Source organism: Camelus dromedarius, chromosome 27 (assembly GCF_036321535.1).
Source record: "Camelus dromedarius isolate mCamDro1 chromosome 27, mCamDro1.pat, whole genome shotgun sequence".
Lineage (NCBI taxonomy): Eukaryota > Metazoa > Chordata > Mammalia > Artiodactyla > Camelidae > Camelus > Camelus dromedarius.
In genome coordinates, this window is record NC_087462.1 from 8,493,767 (window position 1) to 8,517,341 (window position 23,575).

The 23,575-nt window shown below is 39.1% G+C and overlaps 1 protein-coding gene and 1 non-coding gene across 2 annotated transcripts; both read right to left on the minus strand.

The window, feature by feature from the left end:
* Positions 1–1,751: 1,751 nt before the first annotated feature.
* Positions 1,752–1,853, minus strand: LOC116148551 (U6 spliceosomal RNA). The gene has a single exon (XR_004132080.1). It is a non-coding gene; the product is annotated as a U6 spliceosomal RNA (small nuclear RNA).
* A 9,431-nt stretch (positions 1,854–11,284) lies between these two features.
* Positions 11,285–23,248, minus strand: LOC105105167 (olfactory receptor 7A17). Its single transcript, XM_031438235.2, has 4 exons — positions 23,068–23,248; positions 21,073–21,582; positions 11,807–12,269; positions 11,285–11,521 (listed from the first exon to the last, which is right to left on the minus strand). The coding sequence occupies exons 1-4, from the start codon at positions 23,187–23,189 to the stop codon at positions 11,285–11,287; spliced, it is 1,332 nt and encodes a 443-aa protein (XP_031294095.2). The 5' UTR covers positions 23,190–23,248.
* Between the last annotated feature and the right edge of the window lie 327 nt (positions 23,249–23,575).

The following is a 23,575-nucleotide window of genomic DNA, read 5'->3' on the forward strand; positions in this document are numbered from 1 at the left end:
CATGGACCCTCCAGTGGGAGAGGGATACCTTGCTACTGCTGGGTGGTGTTGGAAGTTCTCACTCACCGTGAGACTTCTGCTTACACTGCCCTGAGATGAGGTCGTAAAGAAGCCTTTTTGGTGCTTCCCAGATGGTGGAGAGGGTTTTACTGCTGAGAGTGATAAAAGCCCAAGTTTCTTCTCTGTTAGAGCCCATTACACCTGAGCAAGAGTAGAGGTCTGGGCTTCCCACTTGACCTTTGCTGATGAAGATAAAGGTGTGGCCAGTTTCTCTCTGTGGTGTTTGGTTGGATTAGGGCAGTTACTGTTGAAATATTTTCTGTTTTGCTAGGCTAACCAGTCTCTTTTCTGGTCTTTTGGATAGGAAGAGCAGGGTTTTCTAGGGAACTTGTGTGTGTGTGTGTGTGTGTGTGTGTGTGTGTGTGTGTGTGTGTGTGTGTGTGTGTCTGTACCCACTGGTGTTTCTCATTGCAGCCTCTTCATTCCAAGCCTGGGATCTATGAGGCACAGAACTCACCATTTTGTAGCTCCCTGGGCCCCAAGGTCCCTGTCCTATCTTTCTTTTCTCCACCTTCTAGTGTCTTATGTCTGTCTTATATGTAAGATGTTTATATGATTTTTAGCTGTAGTTATGTTGTAACATAAAGTATTTCATACTCTTCAGTTTATTCTCAACTTGTCCTTTAGTCAATAATATTTCCTAGGGAGTTTTTCCACATCATTGTATATAGATCCACATCTTTCTTTTTGGCTGCTGCTGCATATAGCTAGGTTACACGGTATGAAGAAGTTATATTTTGCCATTGCCCATTTTCATGCACATTTAGATGGTCTCCTGTTTCTCATTGCTACAATAATGCTGTAGTGAATGTCTTAAGAAATACCATAGGGAGGGCCTTTGTGATTTACCCTAGAATAGGTATCAGGTGGCTCAAATACTGGGTTAGAGGGCATATAGATGTTACCGTGTAATAATTCTGCTACTGTTCTATTTGATGGGACTGTATCTTATTACCCAAGTGCTGTAGGAGAGCATTAACTTAGAACATGCAATAATCAACACCACTACTAGAACACTTAAATTTTTCATTTTTAACGTGAAAAATTTTGTTGACTTGTGGCTTAACTGATTTCTATGCTCTAGCTGATCATTTACCTCATTTAGAAGGAAATAGAAGAAGAAAGGCATAGGAACTTTAAAAAGTCAGGAAGTTATGTTCATTAGTTATCTTTGGACAGGGAAAAGATCGAAGACTATGAGCCAGTTTCTCTGAAAGGGGTATAGGTTTTTTCCACAAAAGAATACCAAGGCCAGTCTAGATGGTTTGTAAAATATCTTTCAACTTTACAATTCGAAGATTGTATAAGCTTAGCACATAAGCATTAGGAGACTTAGGGATCTCAGATGTCTTAGAATCCTGAAATTTTGCATTATCGAATGTTTTCGTTTCTCCCCAATTTCATGAGTAAACAATTATCTTAATGTCATATGAATTTGCATTTCTCGCATTATTCCTTAGTTGAAATTTTCATACGTTTTTGTATTTTTATGGTGCTGTCTATGAATTGTGTACTCATATCTTTTGCACAATCTATTTTATTCATTGTATTTACTTATTGATTTTATCTTTCTTATTGAAGTATAATCAGTTACAATGTGTCAATTTCTGATGTACACAGCATAATGTCCCAGTCATACATATTATAGACATATATTCATTTTCACTATAAGTTATTACAAGGTACTGAATAAGAATATGGAACAATTCACGAATTTGTGTTCATCCTTGTGTACGGGCTTTGCTAATCTGTCATTGTGCCAATTTAAGCACATGTGCTGCTAAATCGAGCACTACTTATTGATTTTAAATTGTTAAGAATATATATGTGTGCATGATGAGTGTGTATGTGTTGTATGTGTGAATGTATCTTTATTTTATGTCAAATAAACCCAAATTAGGACTTCGATAAGGAGAGATTTAATCAGAAAGACTATTGCAATAGGGGGAATGATCTGATCTCAGAAATCTTTGATTGTCTCAAAATTCTACCGAAAAAGGTTTTTCTTTTACAGAGTAAAGGAGGAAGCATACAAGGATAAGCTTAAATTTTGGAGGAGGAAGCTGGAAAAATAAGGGGAAATGGTCAGTGGTTTGTGACAGGAAATGGGTCTCACTGTGGGCAGACAGTTCCCAGGACATGCTGATAATGAGGGCATGTTCCACTTTATTTCGGTGTTTGCCCAGCCTTGTGAGTAAGCAGAGTTCAGGGGCCTGTAGGAAACAGAGAAGTCTGATTAAAGTTTGGCAGAGACAAAGCAGAGGGTAAGAAATAGGAACAGTGAACACTCAGTCACTTATTATTCTTTACAACTGTGCTGTCTCTTCTTTCACATTTGTCTTCTACATAAACTTTATGGGCAGTCTACTAAATTCTAGAAAAATGTCTTGGGACTTTGGTTGTGATTGAACTCACTGTGTAGATTAATTTGGAACTAATAGCTTCCCTATAATAGGATTTTTCCACCCCACCAGTATAACTCTCTGTAAGTTATGATGTCTCTCAGTCTCCTTGAGAATGTCATGCGTTTCTTGGAGGACTGTTCCTAGGTTTTGTTGAGTTTTTATTTTCTAATTTCAAACAACTTTCCTATGGTACTTTAAAACTGGTTTTTGCTGTGTCCAGCGCAGCTCGGGACCGTATCCGAGGACGGGAGACACAAGACTTAAGAAACAAAAAGACAAAGTAAAGAGCAAAATGGGACCAGGGGACTCAAGATCTCATGGATCTAGAGCACCGAAAGCCTGGTTAACATCGTATTTATTAGCAGTATACAGCTCAGAAAAAAAATGCAATCAAAGAGGTGGGGCTTTAGATATTTCATGCGATAAGTACTAAGTTCTGCTTGCTGATTAACTGATTAATTTCAGGCCTATCCCTTCCAGGAACAATAACCTTCCTTGGGATATGCAAATTTTCCAAGTCTGTCCTGTTATTGCCTCCAGGACATCTCGAGATAGCAAATGCTTCCCTTGGGTTAAACAGCATGCTTTCATGCCAGAACAAAGTTCTGTTAACGGATGATCTGACTTTCCATGACCATCCGTTGTTTTACCCTAAGGAAATATCTGCCCTCCTTCATGCCCTTATGGTCAATCTCAGGATTTCTCCTTACAAATTTCATCTACTGTGTAAAACATTAAAACAAAGCAAGCATGAGCATTTTAAGCAAGTAAGTGTGAATACAATATTTTAAGATCATGGAAATTTAGGTGCGGTTTGTTTTCTAGTTGCTTGTTTTACAGCAGCTTGTTACCCAGCAGGTTTCTCCTTTGTTAGAAAAACCATTGCGTTTTGCATGTTGATCTTGCAATAGACATGCTGTTGAACTCAGCATTTTTCAGTGAACTCTCTGAAGTTTCTTTGGTAGACAATTATGCTTTCTGCAAATGACTATTTTGTGTTTTTCAAGCCCTTGTACCTCTTCTTTTTTCTTTTTTCACTGCATTGGTGTGAGCTTGATGGTGGAATAAAGATTTGTAAGACAATTCAGTTATAGATTTTCAATGTATTTTGAGATAAATAACATGTGGTCCATGAGGTTGCTCCACAGTTAAGTCCTGCTTCCTAAGCAAAGTTAAAAGCCCTATGGTTACTGAGTTAGACACTGCAATTTAACAAAAAAATCAGATGTTCTGTATGCATAAGGAATTTCAAGAAGCATTGTGGGCAGATCACAAGTTAAGAATTAGAGTTGGAATATGTCATGCCTTAGACAGTGTTTTCCAGCAACTATATTTTTACCTTTATCTGGATAGTGCACCTTAAATTTTTTAAAAAATTATTTTTGTTTATTCTTGCTTTTATTTCTATTGCTTGGATAGACTGCCCTAGGAGAACATTTTTGAGATATATGTGAGATAATGTTTTGCCTATATTTTCTTCTAGGAGGTTTATTGTATCTTGTCTTATGTTTAAGTCTTTGATTCACTTTGAGTTTATTTTTGTGTACGCTGTAAGGGAATGTTCTAGCTTCATTGATTTACATGCTGCTGTCCAGTTTTCCCAACACCATTTGCTGAAGAGACTGTCTTTATTCCATTGTATATTCTTGCCTCCTTTGTCGAAGATTAGTTGACCAAAAGTTTGTGGGTTCATTTCTGGGCTCTCTGTTCTGTTGCATTGGTCCATATGTCTGTTTTTGTACCAATACCATGCTGTTTTTTATTACTATAGCTCTGTAGTATTGTATGAAGTCTGGGAGAGTTATTCCTCCAGCCTCTTTCTTTTTCTTCAGTAATGCTTTGGCAATCCTAGGTCTTTTGTGGTGCCATATAAGTTTTATTATGATTTGTTCTAGTTCTGTGAAATATGTCCTGGGTGATTCGACAGGGATTGCATTAAATTTGTAGATTGCCTTGGGCAGTGTGACCATTTTAACAATATTGATTCTTCCAATCCAGGAGCATGGGATATCTTTCCATTTTTTAAAGTCTTCTTTAATTTCCTTCATCAGTGGGTTTATAGTTTTCTGTGTATAATTCTTTCACCTCCTTGGTTAGATTTATTTCTAGGTATTTTATTACTTTGGGTGCTATTTTATAGGAGATTGTTTCTTTACTTTTTTTTTCTGTTGATTCATCATTAGTGTAAAGAAATGCAACTGATTTTTGGATGTTAATCTTGTAACCTGCTACCTTGTTGATTTCTTCAATTAGTTCTAATAGTTTTTGTGTGGCCCTTTTAGGGTTTTCTATATATAGTATTATGTCATCGGCATATAGTGACACTTTTACCTCTTCTTTTCCAGTTGGATCCCTTTTATTTCTCTCTCTTGCCTGACTGCTGTGGCTAGGACTTCGAAGACTATGTTGAATAGGAGTGGTGATAGTGGGCAGCCTTGTCTTGCCCTAGATTTTAGTGGGAAGCTTTTGAGTTTTTCACCATTGAGTACTATCCTGGCTGTAGGTTTGTCATATATAGCTTTTATTATGTTGAGATACGTTCCCTCTACCCACTTCGGTGAGAGTTTTTATCATAAGTGGGTGTTGAATTCGCTTTTCCTTTTGCATGGAATATCCTTTTCCGTCCTTTCACTCTCAATCTATATGTGTCCTTCTCCCTAAAGTGGGTCTCCTGTATGCAGCATACTGAAGGTTTTTGCTTTATTATCCAGTCTGCCACTCTATGTCTTTTGACTGGAGCATTTAGTCCATTAACATTTACAGTAATTCATGAAAGATGTGTGTTTATTGCCATTTTGAACTTATTGTTGCAGTTGATTAGTTATTTCCTCTTTGTTCCTTTCTTCTTCCTTTTGTGGTTTGGTAATTTTCCTTTGTATTATCATGGATTTTATTTAGTTTTTGTGACTCCCTTGTAAGTTTTTGGCTTGTGGTTACCCTTTTTTGTAAGTCTATTAGCCCATTACTATAACTGTTTTTATTAAACATATAGTAATATAATCTCAAATCTATCCTACCGAGAACACAAATTCAAAAAAGAAAGAAAAAATACTCCATATTTTCTTGCTTCCCTCTCCCACTCTTAATGATTTAGATGTCTTCTTTTACAATTTCGTGTTTATTTTATTTGTAATCCATGAGTTATCACCTTTCCAGCTATGAATTTCTCAGTTCTGTAGCATCCTGCTGCTTTTCTATTTAGAGTAGACCTTTCAATATTTCTTTCAGCATGGGTTTAGTGTTGCTAAACTCTTGTAGCTTTTGCTTGTCTGTGAAATTCTTTATCTCTCCTTCTATCCTAAAGGATAGCCTTGCTGGATAAAGTATCCTAGGCGGCACCTTTTTTTCATTCAGGACTTTGAATATATCTTGCCACTCACTTCTGGCCTGTAGTGTTTGTGTAGAGAAATCAGCTGAGAGCCTTATGGGGATTCCCTTGTAACTTACTCTGCTTTTCTCTTGCTGCCTTTAGGATCATTTCTTTATCATTGACTCTGGCCATCTTGATTATGATATGTCTTGGTGTGGGTCTGTTTGGGTTCTTCCTGTTTGGGACCCTCTGAGCTTCCTGTACTTGGATATCTGATTCCTTCTTTAGGTTTGGGAAGTTTTCAGTCATGATTTCTTCCAATACCTTTTCAATCCCCTTTGATCTTTCTTCCCCTTCTGGAATCCCTATTATGCATAGATTGGCATGCTTTATATTATCCCATAGGTCCCTCATATTGTTTTCATTCTTTTTTATTTGTTTATCTTGTAGCTGTTCTGATTGGGTGCTTTCTATTTTCCTGTCTTCTAGGTCACTAATTCATTCCTCTGCATTATCTAGTCTGCTTTGTACAGCCTTTAGATCAGTTCTCATCTTAGCCAATGAGTTTACCAATTCTACTTGGCTCTTCTTTATAGCTTCAATTTCATTTTTGACATATTTTATATCTCTAAACACTATCTCTTTTAGTTCCTTCAGTACTTTGATCACTCCTTTTTTGAAATTTTGATCTAGTAGGCTATTTATGTCTATTTCATTGATTGTTCTTTCAGGGGATTTCTCTTGCTCTTTTAATGAGGAATGGTTCCTCTGCTTCTTCATCTTGCTCATATCTCTGTGGCACTGTGGCTTATGGAGTATCAGTTATCTATTGTGGTCCTTAAGGAGTTTATTTATTTATCTATATAATGCCTATGCAGGAATAAAGCTTAAAAGAAAAAGAGAGAGAGAGAAATATAATTTTAAAAGAAGGGAGAAAAAAAGGTTTGAAAACAGTGTATAATGAATAATAGAAGAGCAAGTTGAAACAGAATAGCAATTGGGTTGAGATGTCTTTTAAAAACCTTTAAAAAAGGAGAAACAAAAAAAATTTTTTGAAACCTGTGTATAATCAATAACAGGAGGTCAAAACCAAGAGAAATAAAAATGAAATGAGGTGGATTTTTAAAAATAATAATAAAAAATATTTTAAAAGAAAAATTTAAAAGGGATTAAAACTGGAAGCATATACAATTGTTTCAAAAATAAAAATTAAAAAGGTAATAGCAAATAGAACAGATAAAAACAGATTTTTAAAAAAGGAGGGGGTTTGTTCTCCTGGAGACTGTGTGCTCTTAATGAGAAGTCTTTCTGTCTTTGCCCTGTTTCACAAACTCGTCTTGCTGTTTCCAGAGGCCCTCTGTTGGTGCCCTCATCTGTGCTAATCCCAGTGCCTGTCCGCAAGCAGATCGTGCCCCCTCCCAACACTGGGTCATGTGCTGCTCGCCTTCACAGTGGGTGAGCAGGTGACTCCCCCTCCCGATGCCACAGTCAGATGCTGCTCTTGGGCGAGGTAGGCAAGCAGATCATGCCCCTACCCAGGACCGTGGTCAGGTGCTGCATTCCTGCCAGTAAGCCGCGTGGCCACCTGCACTCTCCCGGTGCTGGTCGCTCTGCTGCTATGTGTCACTGCCCACTCCGCCTCAGGTTGGTGCTCCTTAGGCAGGCTGATGGGAGACCACAGAACAGCCCTGTCCCTGCTCTGTGCCAAAACTCGCCTTGTTGTTTGTCTTGGCGATGCGATTTCTCTGAGGTACTGGGGGAAGGATACTATCTGCCTAGGGCTGTAGACAAGTCTCCATCTGGCCTTTGAGGCTGCTAAGCCCTTAGATAGGATTCAGGTTTCGCCTCCGCCCATGCCTGGGTGCTAAGTGCAGGAGGATATGGCGGCTGTGCCTAAGCCCCTCCTTTCTTCACCCAAAAACCTTCCTCAGGTTTTCAGAGATGGGGGTATACACCCTTCCCTCCCAGGGCACATCAGCTGTGTTGTTTTATGGTGGGCCCAGGTTGTTCTGCCCTGTGTACCCACTCATCCACGGTGCGCAGCCCCCTGCAGTCCCCTGAGGCTGCCTCAGTGCAGCCGCCCCAGTCCTCTGCCCAGCTCAGGCAGCCAGTCCCAGCCCTCAGCTGCTGGCTCGCATCTCGGGCTGGGTGTTGCGGGGAACCTCTGTGCATGTTTAACTTAGTTCTGTCAGTCAAGGGCTGCTCTGTACAGATCCGTACCTCGGAGGCTCCCCCTCCGTCCCGCTGGCCTCTCAGGTGGAGAGGGGAGACCCAGTGAACGAGCACCCATCTTCCTTTGCCGCTCCCTCCCCGCAGGACCCGTCCTGCACTGTTTTGCCTTTTCATCTTTCTTTTTTCCTTTTCTCCTACCAGATTTTTGGCGTCTCTGTCTTTTGAAGAGGGCGGTGTTCTGTTGGAGTTCCGCAGGTGCTTTGGTTGGCTGAGTGGGTCCGTGGATGTGAGTCTTGGTGTATTTGTGGGAGAGGGTGAGCTACGAGCGTCCTTCTACTCTGCCATCTTGGCCTCCTCTATGTGTGCATTCTTTACCTGGTAAATTGTTTATTTCTGTTTCATTATATATTTTTTCAGAAGGTTTTCTCTTGGTGTTTCCATTGAGACCCATTCCTCTGCCTTCTCATTTTGCTTAAGTTCTTCTGTCTCTATGAATTTATTTGAAACAGTTACCTATTGCAGTCTTAAAGGAATGTCCTCTGTGAAAGCATCCTTATACAAACTGCTAGCATGCAGTGCCTTTGAGTGGAGAGCTAGATTTGATGTGGATGCAAGTTATGTCTTTCCCGAGGGTGTGCTGGCAATTATCACCTTGATAGAAGGGACTGAAGATGGAGGTGCTAGAGCTGGAATGGGTGTGAGGTGGGGCTTTCTTTCTGCTTAGTGACTGTCACAACCCTATGAGGGATAGGATTGGATTTCAAGTTGCTGGAGGAGAAGCCCTGAGGGTCAGGTAGAAAATGGCTCTGTTCCCTCTGAATGTGTGCTTCCCCTCTTCCAGCACTGGGACTCTTGCCCCAGAGGGGAGCAGTGCTGAAGCAAGAGGGGCCCGTGCAGGCTCTCGGCTCATCGTGGGGCATGGGCTGTGACATAACTTCCTCAGTAAGCCTAATTATTTTTAGCTTTTGATTTAATCTGAGAGATGAGCAACTTTTTTTTACTTGAATATCTAGAGGCCATTGTAGGGTTATGAATTAGTCTAATTTCAATATTTTTGTGTCTCAAGGAATAGAGAGGCTTGAAGAGAGGGAGAGGGCTGGTGGAATGGCTGGTTGGTGGAGCACTGAGAACACACACAATAATTTATACACTGTCTTCTGTGGGTGTGGTTCATTGATTCCACAAATAATTGCAATAGGAACATCAAAGATCACGGATCACAGATTACCATAACACCATAAAATAATTTAAAAGTTTGAAATATTGTGAAAATTACCAAAATGTGACAGAGATATGAAGAGAGCAAATGCTGTTGGAAAAATTGCATCAATAAATTTGCTGGACATGAGGTTGCCACGAACCTTCAATTTGTAGGAAATGCAATATCTATGAAGCAAAATAAAGTGAAGCACAACAAAACAAGGTATTCCTGCGCATAATATAATGAATCAATTAAAGTTTTTGTGCACTTTGTTGAATTATATGTAAATGAACTCATGCAATATGTATACTTAATTTTTGTATGGCTTCTTTAATTCAGCAAATTTTGCATTTCATATGTGCAGTTTATTGCATATTATTATACTGCAATACATAAATGAAAAGAAAAAAATTAATAATTTAAGATTCAAGGTAAGGTCCAGAGCACAATTACCTGAGTCACAGTTTAACGGGAGTGGGAGATATATGTCTTCTAATTGGGTAGAAAGCAGCATGTCATATATGGAATATAAAAACAGTGGCATTAAATTAAGGCAATTCACATTTAATAAACTTATATTTTGTAAACTATAAGATTAACCTACACATATAAATAAAGTAAACTGACATAAATTGGTTCAAGGCAGGGTATAATATATTCTGACACAACATCATGGACAAGCTATAGAAACACAATGTGCAGACTGACAGCTGACTATAGCCTCATGAGTATTCAAGCACAGATCAGAATAAATCCCTCCTACATAATCTCATCCAATAATAAAAGCATTATGTTAAACCACTTGTTTTAAGACCACTTGTTATGCAGCAATAGCTAAATGATACAATAATCAAAGCAAACAACAATAAAAATATTACAAAGCAGTTGTAGTATTCTGTTGCTTTTTCTGGCATATATTCTGATATTGGAGATATCATTCATGATTTTTCTCTTATTCCAGTTTATTTCAGTAACTGTGTTACCAAACAGCTATTTTGAGGTTTATTTCTGGGAACTTGAAGGGGTTGGAAAGACATTGCACATGTGTGCAGAAAAAAATGTTGACTCTGAATCACATAACTGCGCAGGAATACAAGCTCTCTTGTGAATTATTTTTTGATCATGAAGACTGAAAGATTCCTGAGCATGAAAGAGATATAGTATGGGTGACCTCAATATAGTTCATTCACTGTTCCATGTTTATGGCAAACTTTGGAAAACGGGAGGTATTTCCTAGAGCAACAGAGTCCTATTTGTAGGTTTCACTAGATTCAACCAAAAACTGGAAGATAATTATGTAATAGAACATAAAATACACCAACCAATCCTTCACATAAACAAACAAACAAAAAAAAACCCTCACTGGTGTTGAGGGTTGAATATACAGCAAAAAAAGAAATATTTTGTATACTAATAAAATGTATGTTTTAATTTGTTTCTTCTTCATGTTTAAAGCCATCTCTGATACTAAGATGATATTAGGTCAATCTATTTATTCAAATTTGTCTTTTCAAGTAGACGCCACTGGGAGACATATATTTGATAATAACTTTTTGCCAGCGACTACAGCAGACACTGTGGGCCCTGAATGGAATAAGACAATAAAACCAAGAGACCAGTTACAAAACACAGTGAAATGTAAAGTCTACATTATCAGGAAGAGCAATTAAGGAAGTGAAATAGAAAAGAATTATGGACCCAAAGCAAAACCTGTGGTTTCAGATTTTCAATGCAATGAAATTATATAAATGGGCTTTTTTGTCACTTGTATTTTTTCCATGCAAGTGTGACAAGTCATGACTATTTTCTCAGGGAACCTAGAGAAAAAAAATATTTGGGATAATATATGTCATTTGAGAAGAAATTATTTGTAAGTAATCCATGTTGCCCCATAAAATAAATGGAAATTTTCTAGTATTTCCTTCCTAACTTTGTGGAAGTAGGAGAATGGACAAAGGGGTAACTACCTATAAGTCAGATGCAGGGGAAAGCATCAACAAATGAGTCACATCAACTGTATAAAGGGTTAAAGTAAAAGAAATTAAAATTTTAGGTAATAAATAGAAAGAGTAAGTTCAACACCCAGAATCTGATCAAAGAATACTAATTTCTTGTTCTGAGGCTTTGAGTGTTTCTTCAAAAGTACTTCGTCAGACCTAGAACAATTTGCCTTTTTATAACTGCCATCTGAACAACTCTTTGCAGAGCCCTCTTTATGTCTTTGTTCCTCAGACTGTAGATGAAGGGGTTCAACATGGGGGTGGCCACTGTGTACATCACCGAGGCTCTTGCACTTGACTGTGAGCTGTGGGTTCCAGCAGAGCTAAGGTACAGTCCTAGGCTTGAACAATAATACAGGGAGACAATGGAGAGGTGAGATGCACAGGTGGAAAATGCTTTATACTTCCCCTGAGCTGATGAGATTCCACATATGGAGGAAACGATCTTGGTGTATGAGTAAAGGATCCCAGAGAGGGGAACAACAGCCAGAAGCATAACCATAAAATATATCATGATGTTGTTAAGAAAGGTGTCAGAGCAGGCAAGTTGGATAACCTGTTTGATTTCACAGAAAAAGTGGGAGATTTCTGAGACTGTACAGAAGGACAGTCGCAGCACAAGTAAGCTTTCTAACAGGGAATGCAGGCCACTTATGATCCAAGATACCAGCACCAGCAGTCCACAGAGCCGGAGGTTCATGATGACCATGTAGTGCAGGGGGTGGCAGATGGCCAAGAAGCGGTCATAGGCCATCATAGTCAGAAGAAAATCATCCACAACTGCAAAGAGTATGTAAAAAAACATTTGGCTGATGCAGCCTTCATAGGATATGACTTTGCTCTGGGTCTTTATATTTACTAACATCTTTGGGATGGTGGTGGAGGTGAAACAGATGTCTACAAAGGACAGGTTGGAGAGGAAGAAGTACATGGGAGTGTGGAGGTGGGAGTCTGAGATGACAGCCAGGATGATGAGCAGGTTTCCAAACACGGTGACCAGGTACATGGAGAGGAAAAGCCCAAATATGATGGGCTGCAATGCTGGTTCTTTTGCTAATCCCTGAAGAAGAAATTGTGAAATTCGTGTATCGTTGCCTGGTACCATGTGGTGATGGTGATGACTAGGAATGAAAAAAAAATTGCATAATTATCTTTTACACAAGCGGGCTTTACCAACAGTTGAAATGTTACAATTTACATTTTACGCTCAAGAAATCAACTTTTTTTGTATGGGTTATTCCCTTTAAGGGATCTTTCATGACATCTCTGACTAGGAATTCTCTTAGAGAGAAAGGCTATAGATGAGTGGGAAAAAAATCTAAAATGCTCAGGTGGTTCTACATAGATTATTATGAGGAGAAATCTCTCATATTTCCCCCCAAGAGACCATATATTGAACAGTTCCAATGATAAATGCTTTCATGCGTTTGAGGAATATGTGTCGAGTACTGATCACCTAGGCAAAAGGTATAGGATGCTGAGGAACAGAAACCAAACTATATAATGATATTGAAAGAATATAAGCAAATAAATATACATTATGTCACATGGTGACCGATGTTATGAAGGAAAAATGTATGAAAAACAGTGGATGGGCGTGTTATTTCTTATTGTTAAGAAGAGAGTTCAGAAGACCTGTAAAAGGTGAAGGCAAAGCTTGAGACATGAAGATGTCTAGGGGAAGCATGTGCCCTGTAGGGTAAAGAGCCAGAGAAAAGACTCTTAGGAGGGCTCTTGTTTCAGATATTCGAGACTGAAAGTTAAGCCAGTGTAGTGAGGGAATGAGCAAGAAAGTGTGATGAGACATGGTGCCAGAGAATGTTGAGGAATGAGGTGGCTTCTCTGCTGCCGCTGGAAACTTCAAGTCACAGGGGGTACATCAGTCACATACTGTTCTTTGCACTTTAGTAATTTTGTTTCCAAAAAAAAAAAAAAATCCTGTGAGTAGAAATCTCCATCTTTTGGTTAACATTCTGGTGTCTGTATTTTAAGAGTGGGGTGAGATGGTCCCTTTGTCTCTCCCCTTCAATCTAAAACCAGTAAAACATTCATAACTCAACAAAGGCGTTCTGCCCAACACACCAGGACACCAGAGAATTTCACACATCTGTACATCTAAAGGTGGGAAGACTGGAAGTTATAGAGGAGACAGAACTGGGGGAAAAGTGAACATGGTGCCCATGATCCCAAACCCCTGGTTGCTGTGGCTAAGCTTGCAGTCCCAGAAAACCAGGCAGGGCGAGAGGAGCTGGCACACACAACTCCAGCATTCTAGTTGCAGCAGTGCCTGAAGCTACAGGGAACCAAGAAACAGTGGCAGTAGGGTCTATGACTCTCCCTCCAGTCACAGATGCTCCCAGGATTCTGCCCCTTGCCCGTAGTCAGTGCCTGTGAACCTCACAAACCCAGGCATGATGGAAATGGTACCTGAGACACAGACTACACCCTGCTTTCACATTGCCCCCTCAGTGGCAGAGCCTGAGATGCAGGAGACCATGGGTGCAACAAAGGTTCTTGCCATCAAGGTGCCCCTGGTGGCAAAGCCAGTGACACCAGCAGGAGCAAGTTACCAATGGCCCCGTGAGCACAAGTAAGAAAAACCAGGGCACCGGCTATACCTCTGACAGAGGCAGTGCAAGGTGGAATGTACCAATTCTCAAATATAACCAGAAGCAGCTCAGGTAGGATAAACCAAAACCTTGTGCCATTGCCCCCTACCAAAACCAAAAACAGTTCTCCAATTAATAACCTGTTGAATTATTAAAATCAAGGGGAAGAAAAGTTTTACCTAAAGAAGAAAGGTGTTTCCTACCTCCAATGTGGCAGCAGAGAAACAACCCATTGAGCACCATCAAGAATCACAGTAACACTACACCACAAAAAGAAAGTGACAATTCTCTAGAAACCAAACTTAAGGTCACAAAATATTGTGATCTAACTGAATTCCAAATAGCAGTGATGAAGAAATTGAGTAAGCTACCAAAGACCTCAAAAAAGCAGTTCAGTGAGCTCAGGAATAAAATTAATGAACAGAAGAAATACTTTACCAAGGAGATTGAATCTCTAAAAAAGAACCAAACAGAAATTGTGGGGCTGGAAACCTCAATGAATGAGATAAAGAAATAAATTTGGGAATTTGAGATTTACAAATGTTAGCCAGTACCTATAAAAATGAATTTTGAAAAGATTCTTCTGTATAGCACAGGGAACTATGTTCAATATCTTGTAATAACCTTTAAAGAAAAAAATACAAAAAAGAATGTATATATGTATATACATGGCTCAGACATTGTGCTGTACACCAGAAATTCACACATTGTAATTGACTGTAGTTCAATAATAATAATAAAAAAATGCATCAGAAAGCACTGGAAACAGAGCAGATCAAATGGAAGAGAGAATTAGTGAACTCAAAGATAGAAATCTAGAAATGATACAGGTAGAATAGGAGAGAGAAATAAAAAACCAAAATATGAGGAAATTCTCCGAGAGCTTTCCAACTCTTTTAGGAAGGACAACATTAAGGTCATGAGTATCCCAGGAGAAGAACAGAAGGAGAAGGGAGCAGAGAGTTTATTTAAAGAAACAGTAGCTGAGAACTTCCCAAACCTGTGGAAGGAACTGGGCATACAAGCCTGAAGTTAAGAGAACACCTAATTACTTTAAGACAAAAAGACCTTCCCCAAGACACATATATTAAAACTGTCAGAAATCAATGAGAAAAAAAGGAATTTAAAGGCAGCCAGGGAGAAAAGGATGCTAAACTACAAAGGAACCCTTCATAGGCTATCAGCAGATTTTTCATCAGAAGCTCTACAGGCCAGGAGAGAATGGAGTGACCTACTCAAAATACTGAAAGGTAAAAACTATCAGCCAAGAATACTCTATCCATCAAAGTTATCATTCAGATATGAAGGAGAAATGAGGGCTTTTCAAGACAAACAAAAGTTGAGGAAGTTCTTTAATACTAGGCCTGCCTTACAAGAAATGTGGAAAGGAACTCTTTTGCCAGAAGCAAAAAGACAAAGTATACAAAATTTAAGTAAAGTAATAAACAGACAGAGAATCAGAAAATTGCAACTCCATACCAGAATAGGTTGTTAAACACTTAATTACAGCACAGAGGTTAAAGGGGAAAATTAGTAAAAATAACTATAGTTACTTAAATTTGGTAACAAATTCACAACATAAAAAGGGATAATTTGACACAACAGAAACACAAAGGGGAAGAGGAAAAGAGTGGAACCCCATATGAGTATATGTAGATAAGATGCTATCACCAGAAGAAGGACTATTTTATCTATGAGTCATTGTACACAAACCTTACGGTAATGATAAACCATAAACCTACAACAGAGACATACACCCTAAAGAAAGAGGAGACTGAGGAAAACATCTTAGAAAACCACCAAACTAAAATGGCGACAGAAGCACAAAGAACGTGAAACAATGGAGATAGCGAGCAATCAGAAAGCAAAAGATAAAACGGCAGCGCTAAGTCCTAATTTATCAATAGTCACCTAAGTGGATTAAATTCATCAGTTAAAAGATGGATGGATTAAAAAACAAGACTTAACCATATGCTGGCTCCAGGGGACTCAGCTCTAAAGACAAAAAAATAGGCTCAACATGAAGGGATAGAAAATGATACTCCAAGAAAACAGCAGCCAAAAGAACGTGGGTATAGCCACACTTACATTAGACAAATAGATTTTAAGCCAAAAAACTAACAAGAGACAAGGAGAGACATTATATAATGGTAAAGGAGACAATTCATCAAGAAGACATAATAGTTATTAGCATATATGCACCTGACACAGTAGCACCAAAATATATAAAATAATCGAGCCTATTAAGGGTTCCTTTGTGAGTTAACATCCTTTTTTTCCCTGGCTGCTTTTAAATATTTTTTTTTTCTCATTGACTCCTGACAGTCTTAATGTATGTGCCTTGAGGAAGGTCTTTTTTGTTGTTCTTAAGGTAATTAGGTATTCTCTTAACTTGCCCTGGATAGACCTCGAGAGTATTATACTGAGTGAAACAAGCCATATGGAGAAAGACAAACACCATATGATTCCACTTGTATGTGGAATATTAAAAAAAAAATAACCCACAACACGTGAAATAAATGTAGAAATCAAATTAAACAAAAACAAACACTTAGATACAGAGAACAGAGTAGTGGTTACCAGAGGGAAGAGGAGGGGGAGGGCAAAATGGCTACAGGGGTCAACTGTATGCTGACGGGTGGAAACTAACCTTTTGGTGTTGAGCACACTTTAGCAAAGTCAAAATACAATGTTGTACACATGAAACTCAGGTTATAAACTGATGTTACCTCAACAAATAAAAGAATGTAGAAATAGTACCCAAATTCCTGTTGCTAAGCCTTCCACGGACGTGTAAACATGGGGCTCCATCTTCATATGACCATTTTGTGTCCTGGATTTAAGGAAGCATAAAAAGCAGTTCAAAAACACAGAGACAGCATAGATATACACATGAGTGGGAAAAAAGATCTAAAATGCTGAGGCGGTCCCTAAGAGACTGTGTTGAGAATAAAAGGTTTTGATTCTGGCATCCCTCAGTTATAACCTCTTGATGCTGAGAATACCTAATAAAGCAGGGAAAAAAACCCCAATTTATTCTGAAGAGAAAGAAATTATATTTTACTTTGTTACGACTCTTTACTGGTTGAACATCCCATTATTAATCATAGGAAATAGACTCTTAATTTACAACAGAAATCATGTAAGGTACAATAATTGAACAGTTTAAAAAATAATATGAAAACGAATCTATGTATGTTCATGTATGACTGAAACATTATGCTGTACAACAGAAATTGACACAACATTGTAAACTGACTATACTTCAGTAAAAAAAAATACGTATATATACAAAAAATTAAAATGGTGAAAGATTTTTTTAATGATAATAAATGCAAATCTTTTGTCATCAGAAAACTGTTTTGAATCTTGGATCTACCACATACTAACTGTTTGTCCACGGGGAGCCAATTGAACCATTCTAAATATTAATATCCTCATTCAAATAGTGGGGACAGTTGTACCCACTGTGGGGAAGCGTTTAACAGATTTAGTCAATATATGTAAAAAAGTAAAGCGTATTTCCTTCCTGTGGAAAGTGAATAGTTGTCACTGGTGATGAGATGAGGCTGATTGTTTTCTTCTACATTTCAAATGTCTCCATCGCTTCCTCACCTCTAGAGAATGAAACAACTGCAAAGGTTGTTAGCAAAGGTTGTTAGCATACCCCTATGGGCATATTAAGCACATTTTTTTTTCCACGCAAATTCCCAACATGTGAGACAATTGTGAACTATATTTTCAGGAATTGCTGTTGCAGAGTAATAGCTACCTCCCTTGGTCTTTCTAATAAAGACAAAAACATGCTCAAATACATTCCATCTTAAACATATAAAAAATGCCCTCACTTTACTGCTCATGCCTCCAAACCTAATACACTAGTTTATAACTCCCATTAGCTATAAAACTCCTCAGCTACGTTTTAATTTTACTGGAAGCCCTTTATGCCTCTCATTCCTTCTTCATTCTCATCACATTGGACTTCCTTTCCCCTCACTTAGTTGAAACAATGACCTTGTATTTCTGAGTTCAAAAGACACTTCTCTTTTTAACATGTTACGTAAATTAATTGTAGATCAACTAGTCTACCTAGCAAACAAACATGGCAGTCTCTCAGCTCTGGGCCAGGCTGGTTTGGCTCTTAGGTGGCCTTAGCTAAAAATTCTCAGGTTCCTTTCTCTCTGATCCTTTCCTCAAGTACTTACTGAGCTCTCAGAGAGCATCTCACCTGGATGGGGTCTCTGAGAGGAAACCTTCTGTGTGGAAGTCTGAATTCTTCCCTGGATGGTCGATGATGGAGACTGAAGCTCCGTTCCCACACAGGCCAGCAGAAGGGAGTGAATCATTGGTTCCCCAGCCAGACTAAGGACTCCAAAAGCAACAACAAAGTCTTGTCCAGCACCAGAAACGCACACACTGTGGGACCGTAGCAGAGGAGACAGTTATAGCTCCTTAGGTCTGCTTGTTAGGCACTTCTTCCATTGTTATGCTCACCACCGAGCCTGTGATTTCCCTGTGGGACACTGGTCTGTACACAGAAGAAATTATTGCTGTTGATTCTCTGTTCCCAAGAAACCACATTAGAAGTCAGGTCACGTCCTGTCTTTATTCCTCCTTCTCCATGAACTCACTAACCTTCTTTCACCTTATCCCAAACTTGAGTTAATAATGTTTTCTCCACATCTAAGACTGATACCTTGTACTGACTAGGTCCATCCCTTGGACCTCCAAAGTGTTGACTTGTTACAGAGAATACCTCCCAATATCTCTAAAAGGTGAGTATTCTCTTCTTTATCAAGGGAGAGAGGTGTGTTTCTTTGCTATAAAACACTGGGTACTACAGGCATTGGCTTCAGGATGGTTTTGACAAAGCAGGTAAGGTTTCATGCTTTTAACTCAAATTAAGAGCTGTCACTTATTCCTTCAATTAAAATTTGATCACAAGATGTATTTAGATCTTTTTATGCACCATGGACTGAATTTAGACTCTTGTGTGGATTGTCTTATTTAATTTCTACAGGAGTCCATTCTATGTAGTCAGCACCATTATGAACCCCATTCTACATTTGCAAAAGTGGGGCTGAGAGGGTAAAGTGATTCTCCTGAACAGCTCCACAACTATACCATACCATTTGATAATAAATATGTTATGTTAAAATATTTTATTTTATTTTTTTTCTGTATCACCTTGTTCTTTATAAATTTTATCTTAGAATGGCTGGTTATGCAGCCAGCTATCAAATGTAATAACCAAGTGAATAGAATCAAGGCCAAAGATTATAATCTGTTGCTTCTTATGTTTGACTGTGTTCTGACAGTGGAAAACAGCATTTAAAAAAAAATTTATTTTATTGAGTTATAGTCAGTTTACAGTGTTGTGTCAATTTACAGTTTACAGCACAATTTTTCAGTTATACATGAACATACATATATTCATTGTCGCATACTTCTTCACCGTGAGCTACCACAAGATCTTGTATGTATTTCCCTGTGCTGTACAGTATAATCTTGTTTATCTATTCTACATATGTCTGTCAGTATCTACAAATTTCGAACTCCCAGTCTGTCCCTTCCCACCCCTCTCCCCCCGGCAACCACAAGTTTGTATTCTATGTCTGTGAGCTGGAAAAGAGCATTTCTGATTTCTCTGTTACTCGAGTTTTTTTTCACATAACTATGTTAGAAAGTCTTCCCAGGAGAGCTTACAGGAACATGCATGTTTGTGTACAAATCCTGTTGATCCTGAATCATACAATTAGGCAGGAATTCAAGCTCTTTCATGAGTCAGTTTTATAAAATTTGAAGAAATTCCTTTGTATAGGAGATACACAATGGATGATATTGTTTATTCAACTGCTCATTTTGTTCATGACAACAGTTAGAATGGATGAGATATTTTATTTAGAACAATGGAAAAAGTTTTATTTGTAAGCATCAGTGAAAGTTTTCAACCAGGAACAGTAAGAGAATTCAATGAGAAATCATAAAACAGGCTAATCAATCTTTTACCTCAATAAATATTTGCCCTGATACATTGATACCTGTATTCCATATTATGATGAGTAGATGTAAAGCTTTAAAAGAAATGTCATGCAGAATAATAAAGTATAATTTAAAATTTACTCCATCATATTCAAGGTCGTCTTTGACTCTAAGGCCATATTCATTCAATCTGTTAATCCAATTTGTGCTTCTGTGTAGACGACACTGACAGACATGCATTTGATAATCAGTTTTACCAGTGACTGTGGTAGGCAGTGTGGACACAGAGCCTGATAAGAGAACAGAATCCTTATTAGGAGAACACAACCCAATGGCCCATTTTGAAGCACACAGTGTGTTACATTCTGTGTTACCAGGAGGACCAGTGAAGGAAGTGATATAGAAAGGAATGACAGACCCCAAAAGTGGAAAACTGTGGTCTCAGATTTTCCTCTCCTATAAAATTATAAAAATGGCCCAACTGCCAAGTTTAGATTTTTCAATTGGAACAGTAACATTACTATTCTTTTAGTAAAAGTAAAGACATATGTCATGGGGTGATTTTGTCATTTGAGAAGAAATTATTCTTAAGCAATCCAAACAGTTACATGATAAATGGGAATTTCCAATTTTTTCATATTAAATGCTAGCAATAAATTAGGGGGAAAAAACAAGAAGAAAGGAAATGAACAGAAATTCTGTTGGATATCTGAGAGAGAAGAAAGCTTAATAAAGTAAGTAAATACATTGTATAGAGAATTTGAAGGAAAGTTCCAGGAAATAAATAAGAGGAGTAAGTTCTACTTCCACAATCTGGTTAAAGAATCACAACGCCTGACCTTGGGGCTTTGAGCCCTGTAATATCTGACACTTTCTCAGCCCCCGGAGAGCAGTCCCTTTTATAGCTGCCATCCCAAAGAATCTTTTCAGAGCCCTTTTAATGTCTTTATTCCTCAGACTGTAGATGAAGGGGTTCAGCATGGGGGTGACCACGGTGTACATCACCGAGGCTGTTGCACTTGAGTGTGTGCTGTGGGTTCCAGCAGAGCTAAGGTACACTCCTAGGACTGTACAAAAAAATAAGGAGACAACTGAGAGGTGAGACGCACAGGTGGAAAATGCTTTGTACTTCCCCTGAGCTGATGAGATTCCACATATGGAGCAAACTATCTTAGAGTAAGAGTAAAGGATCCCAGAGAGGGGAACACCAGCCAGAAGCATAGCCATAAAATATATCACTACGTTATTGAGAAAGGTGTCAGAGCAGGCAAGTTGGACCATCTGATTGAGTTCACAGAAAAAGTGAGGGATTTCCACGTCTGTGCAGAAGGACAGTCGCAGCACCATTAAACTTTGTAACAAGGAATGCAAGACACTTGTGAGCCAGGACACCAAAAGCAAGAGTCCGCAGAGCCGGGGGTTCATGATGACCGTGTAGTGCAGGGGGTGGCAGATGGCCACAAACCGATCATAGGCCATCACTGCCAGGAGATAGATGTCTAACCCTGAAAAGATTATGAAAAAGCACATCTGGGTGATGCAGCCTGCATAGGTTATGGCTTTGCTCTGGGTCTGTATATTCACCAGCATCTTTGGGATGGTGGTGGAGGTGAAACAGATGTCTACCATGGACAGGTTGGAAAGGAAGAAGTACATGGGGGTGTGGAGGTGGGAGTCTGAGATGACGGCCAAGATGATGAGCAGGTTTCCAAACACGGTGACCAGGTACATGGAAAGGAAAAGCCCAAACATGAGGGGCTGCTGTTCTGGGTCCTGTGAAAATCCTAGAAGCAGAAATTCTGAAATCCATGTATCATTGCCTGGTTCCATGTGGTAGAGGTGACTGTCAGGGGAGAAGGAAATAAAATGATTAATATTCAGACAAACTTGCTTAACTCACATATTCAAAATGTTACAACACATACTTTGCAGTCAATAAATTAATTTTAATATTTGTTGTATGGATCTGGTTTTCTCTAGTGGATCCCCTGTGCTACTTCTGATACGAAATTTCTGTCCCAATCAGCTTAGTATAGTTCCTTCCTCTTAGTAAATGGTCATCGCTGGTGAAAAGATGAGTCTGATTTTTTTCCTACCTCTCCAGTGTCTATTTTTTCACCTCTTGGTCCCCAGTTCCACAGCCTTATTTCTGTTCCTGGTTGTCCCTTCCATCTATCACTGACTGGCACTCCTCTAGCCTTACACTCACACTGATCCAGAGAAATTTTCTATATTACAAATCTGATCATTGAACGAACTTCCTGAATTAAAATTCCCTCCCCTCCATGACTTCCTAATAGAGAACGAAGGCAAAATCCCTTAGCGTCAAGCATGAGGCTTGACTCTCTGTGACCCACCTGCTAGCTGCCCCCTCACACGGCCCTGCCCTCACACACATGGTTCTCCAAACATTGAACTTGACTGCCAGCTTCAGTGCTCAGGGCCTTTAGACACCCGTTTCCCTCTGCTTGGAGTCTCACCCACAGGTCTATTTGGAAAATTTTACCCCTTTTTCATATTCAGATCTGTATCTCCTCTTTCTGACTGCCAGGACTCATCTCTTTCACGACACTTTCTTGTTTTTCTTAACATTTCCACAGAAAAAGGGCACTTCTTCATGCACTTAATTTAGACATAAGGGCTATCACTGTGCACTTTTTATTTAAGTCCATCTTTTTTTTCATTGTCAGACTGTGCATGCCTGGAAGCATGTAGCAATTTATACATACTCATCACACTCCTCCACCCGGATTTAGTTTACTTGTAAAGATAGCTAAATAAATGCATAATGCATGAAGGAATGAGAGAACGTTTTCAGAGAAATTGCCAATGAAGAAAGAAAGTACAGAACCATGGAAATACAGTTGTCCCTCTGTATCCATGGGGGGTTGGCTCCAGGCCTCCCTGTGGATACCAAAATCTGTGGATGCTTAGGTGTCTTATATAAAATGGTGTAGCATTTGCATTTAACCCACATACATCCTACTATACACTTCAAGTCATCTCTACATGGCTTATAGTACCTAATGCAATATAAATGCTATGTAAATAGCTGCTGTTGCATGACAAATTCAAGTTTTGCTTCTTGGAACTTGCTGGAAGTTTTGGAATATTTTTGATCTGCAGCTGGGTGAACCCACGGACGCAGACCCTCAGGTTGAAGAGCCAACAGGCCTAACACTGGATATGCCGGAGGAATGTTTTCCATATTCTGAGATTGGGACCCATTAGATTTTCAGAATATGGTTTGTAAGAATTCAATAGGGTAGAATCAATAGGGCACAACAGGAAAACTCAGGGCACATCATACATAGTAAGGGTAACTTACAAAATCGTTTCCTGGTTCTCTTGGTTCAGTTGTGCACATACGCGCGTATGTTCGTATTTCTGTGTGCAAGCCTGCTGGACGACAAAATAAAGGCATGTATTTGATACATAGTCAAAAAACATTTAGAATCCACTGCAGTAAAGGCAAGAACAATTTAAAAAGGGAGGTCCTGCTAATGAGGGAAAAGAACACGAATGAGGGGCCTGACAGAAGGGCCAGGCTGCAGGCAGAACAGGCAGCAGGAGTGCGGGTGCTCACCTGACCTCAGACTCACGGGACCACGCGCGGACTGAGCCTTTATTGCGCCCCTTGCCTCATCACAGAATCCACCTTGTGTCCCTGGTCTAATGGCTGTTCCCGTAGCCATCCATGTTTGTCTGACCACAGGTGTTATACTGCGGTGCAATGGTGGCTGTGCCGGCCCTTTTCTCATTTTCCTTTGGGGAACTCTTTTCTGTGTTATTCTGTAGCTTTGGCTTTTGATTTCTTTTTTGACACATCCGATGGG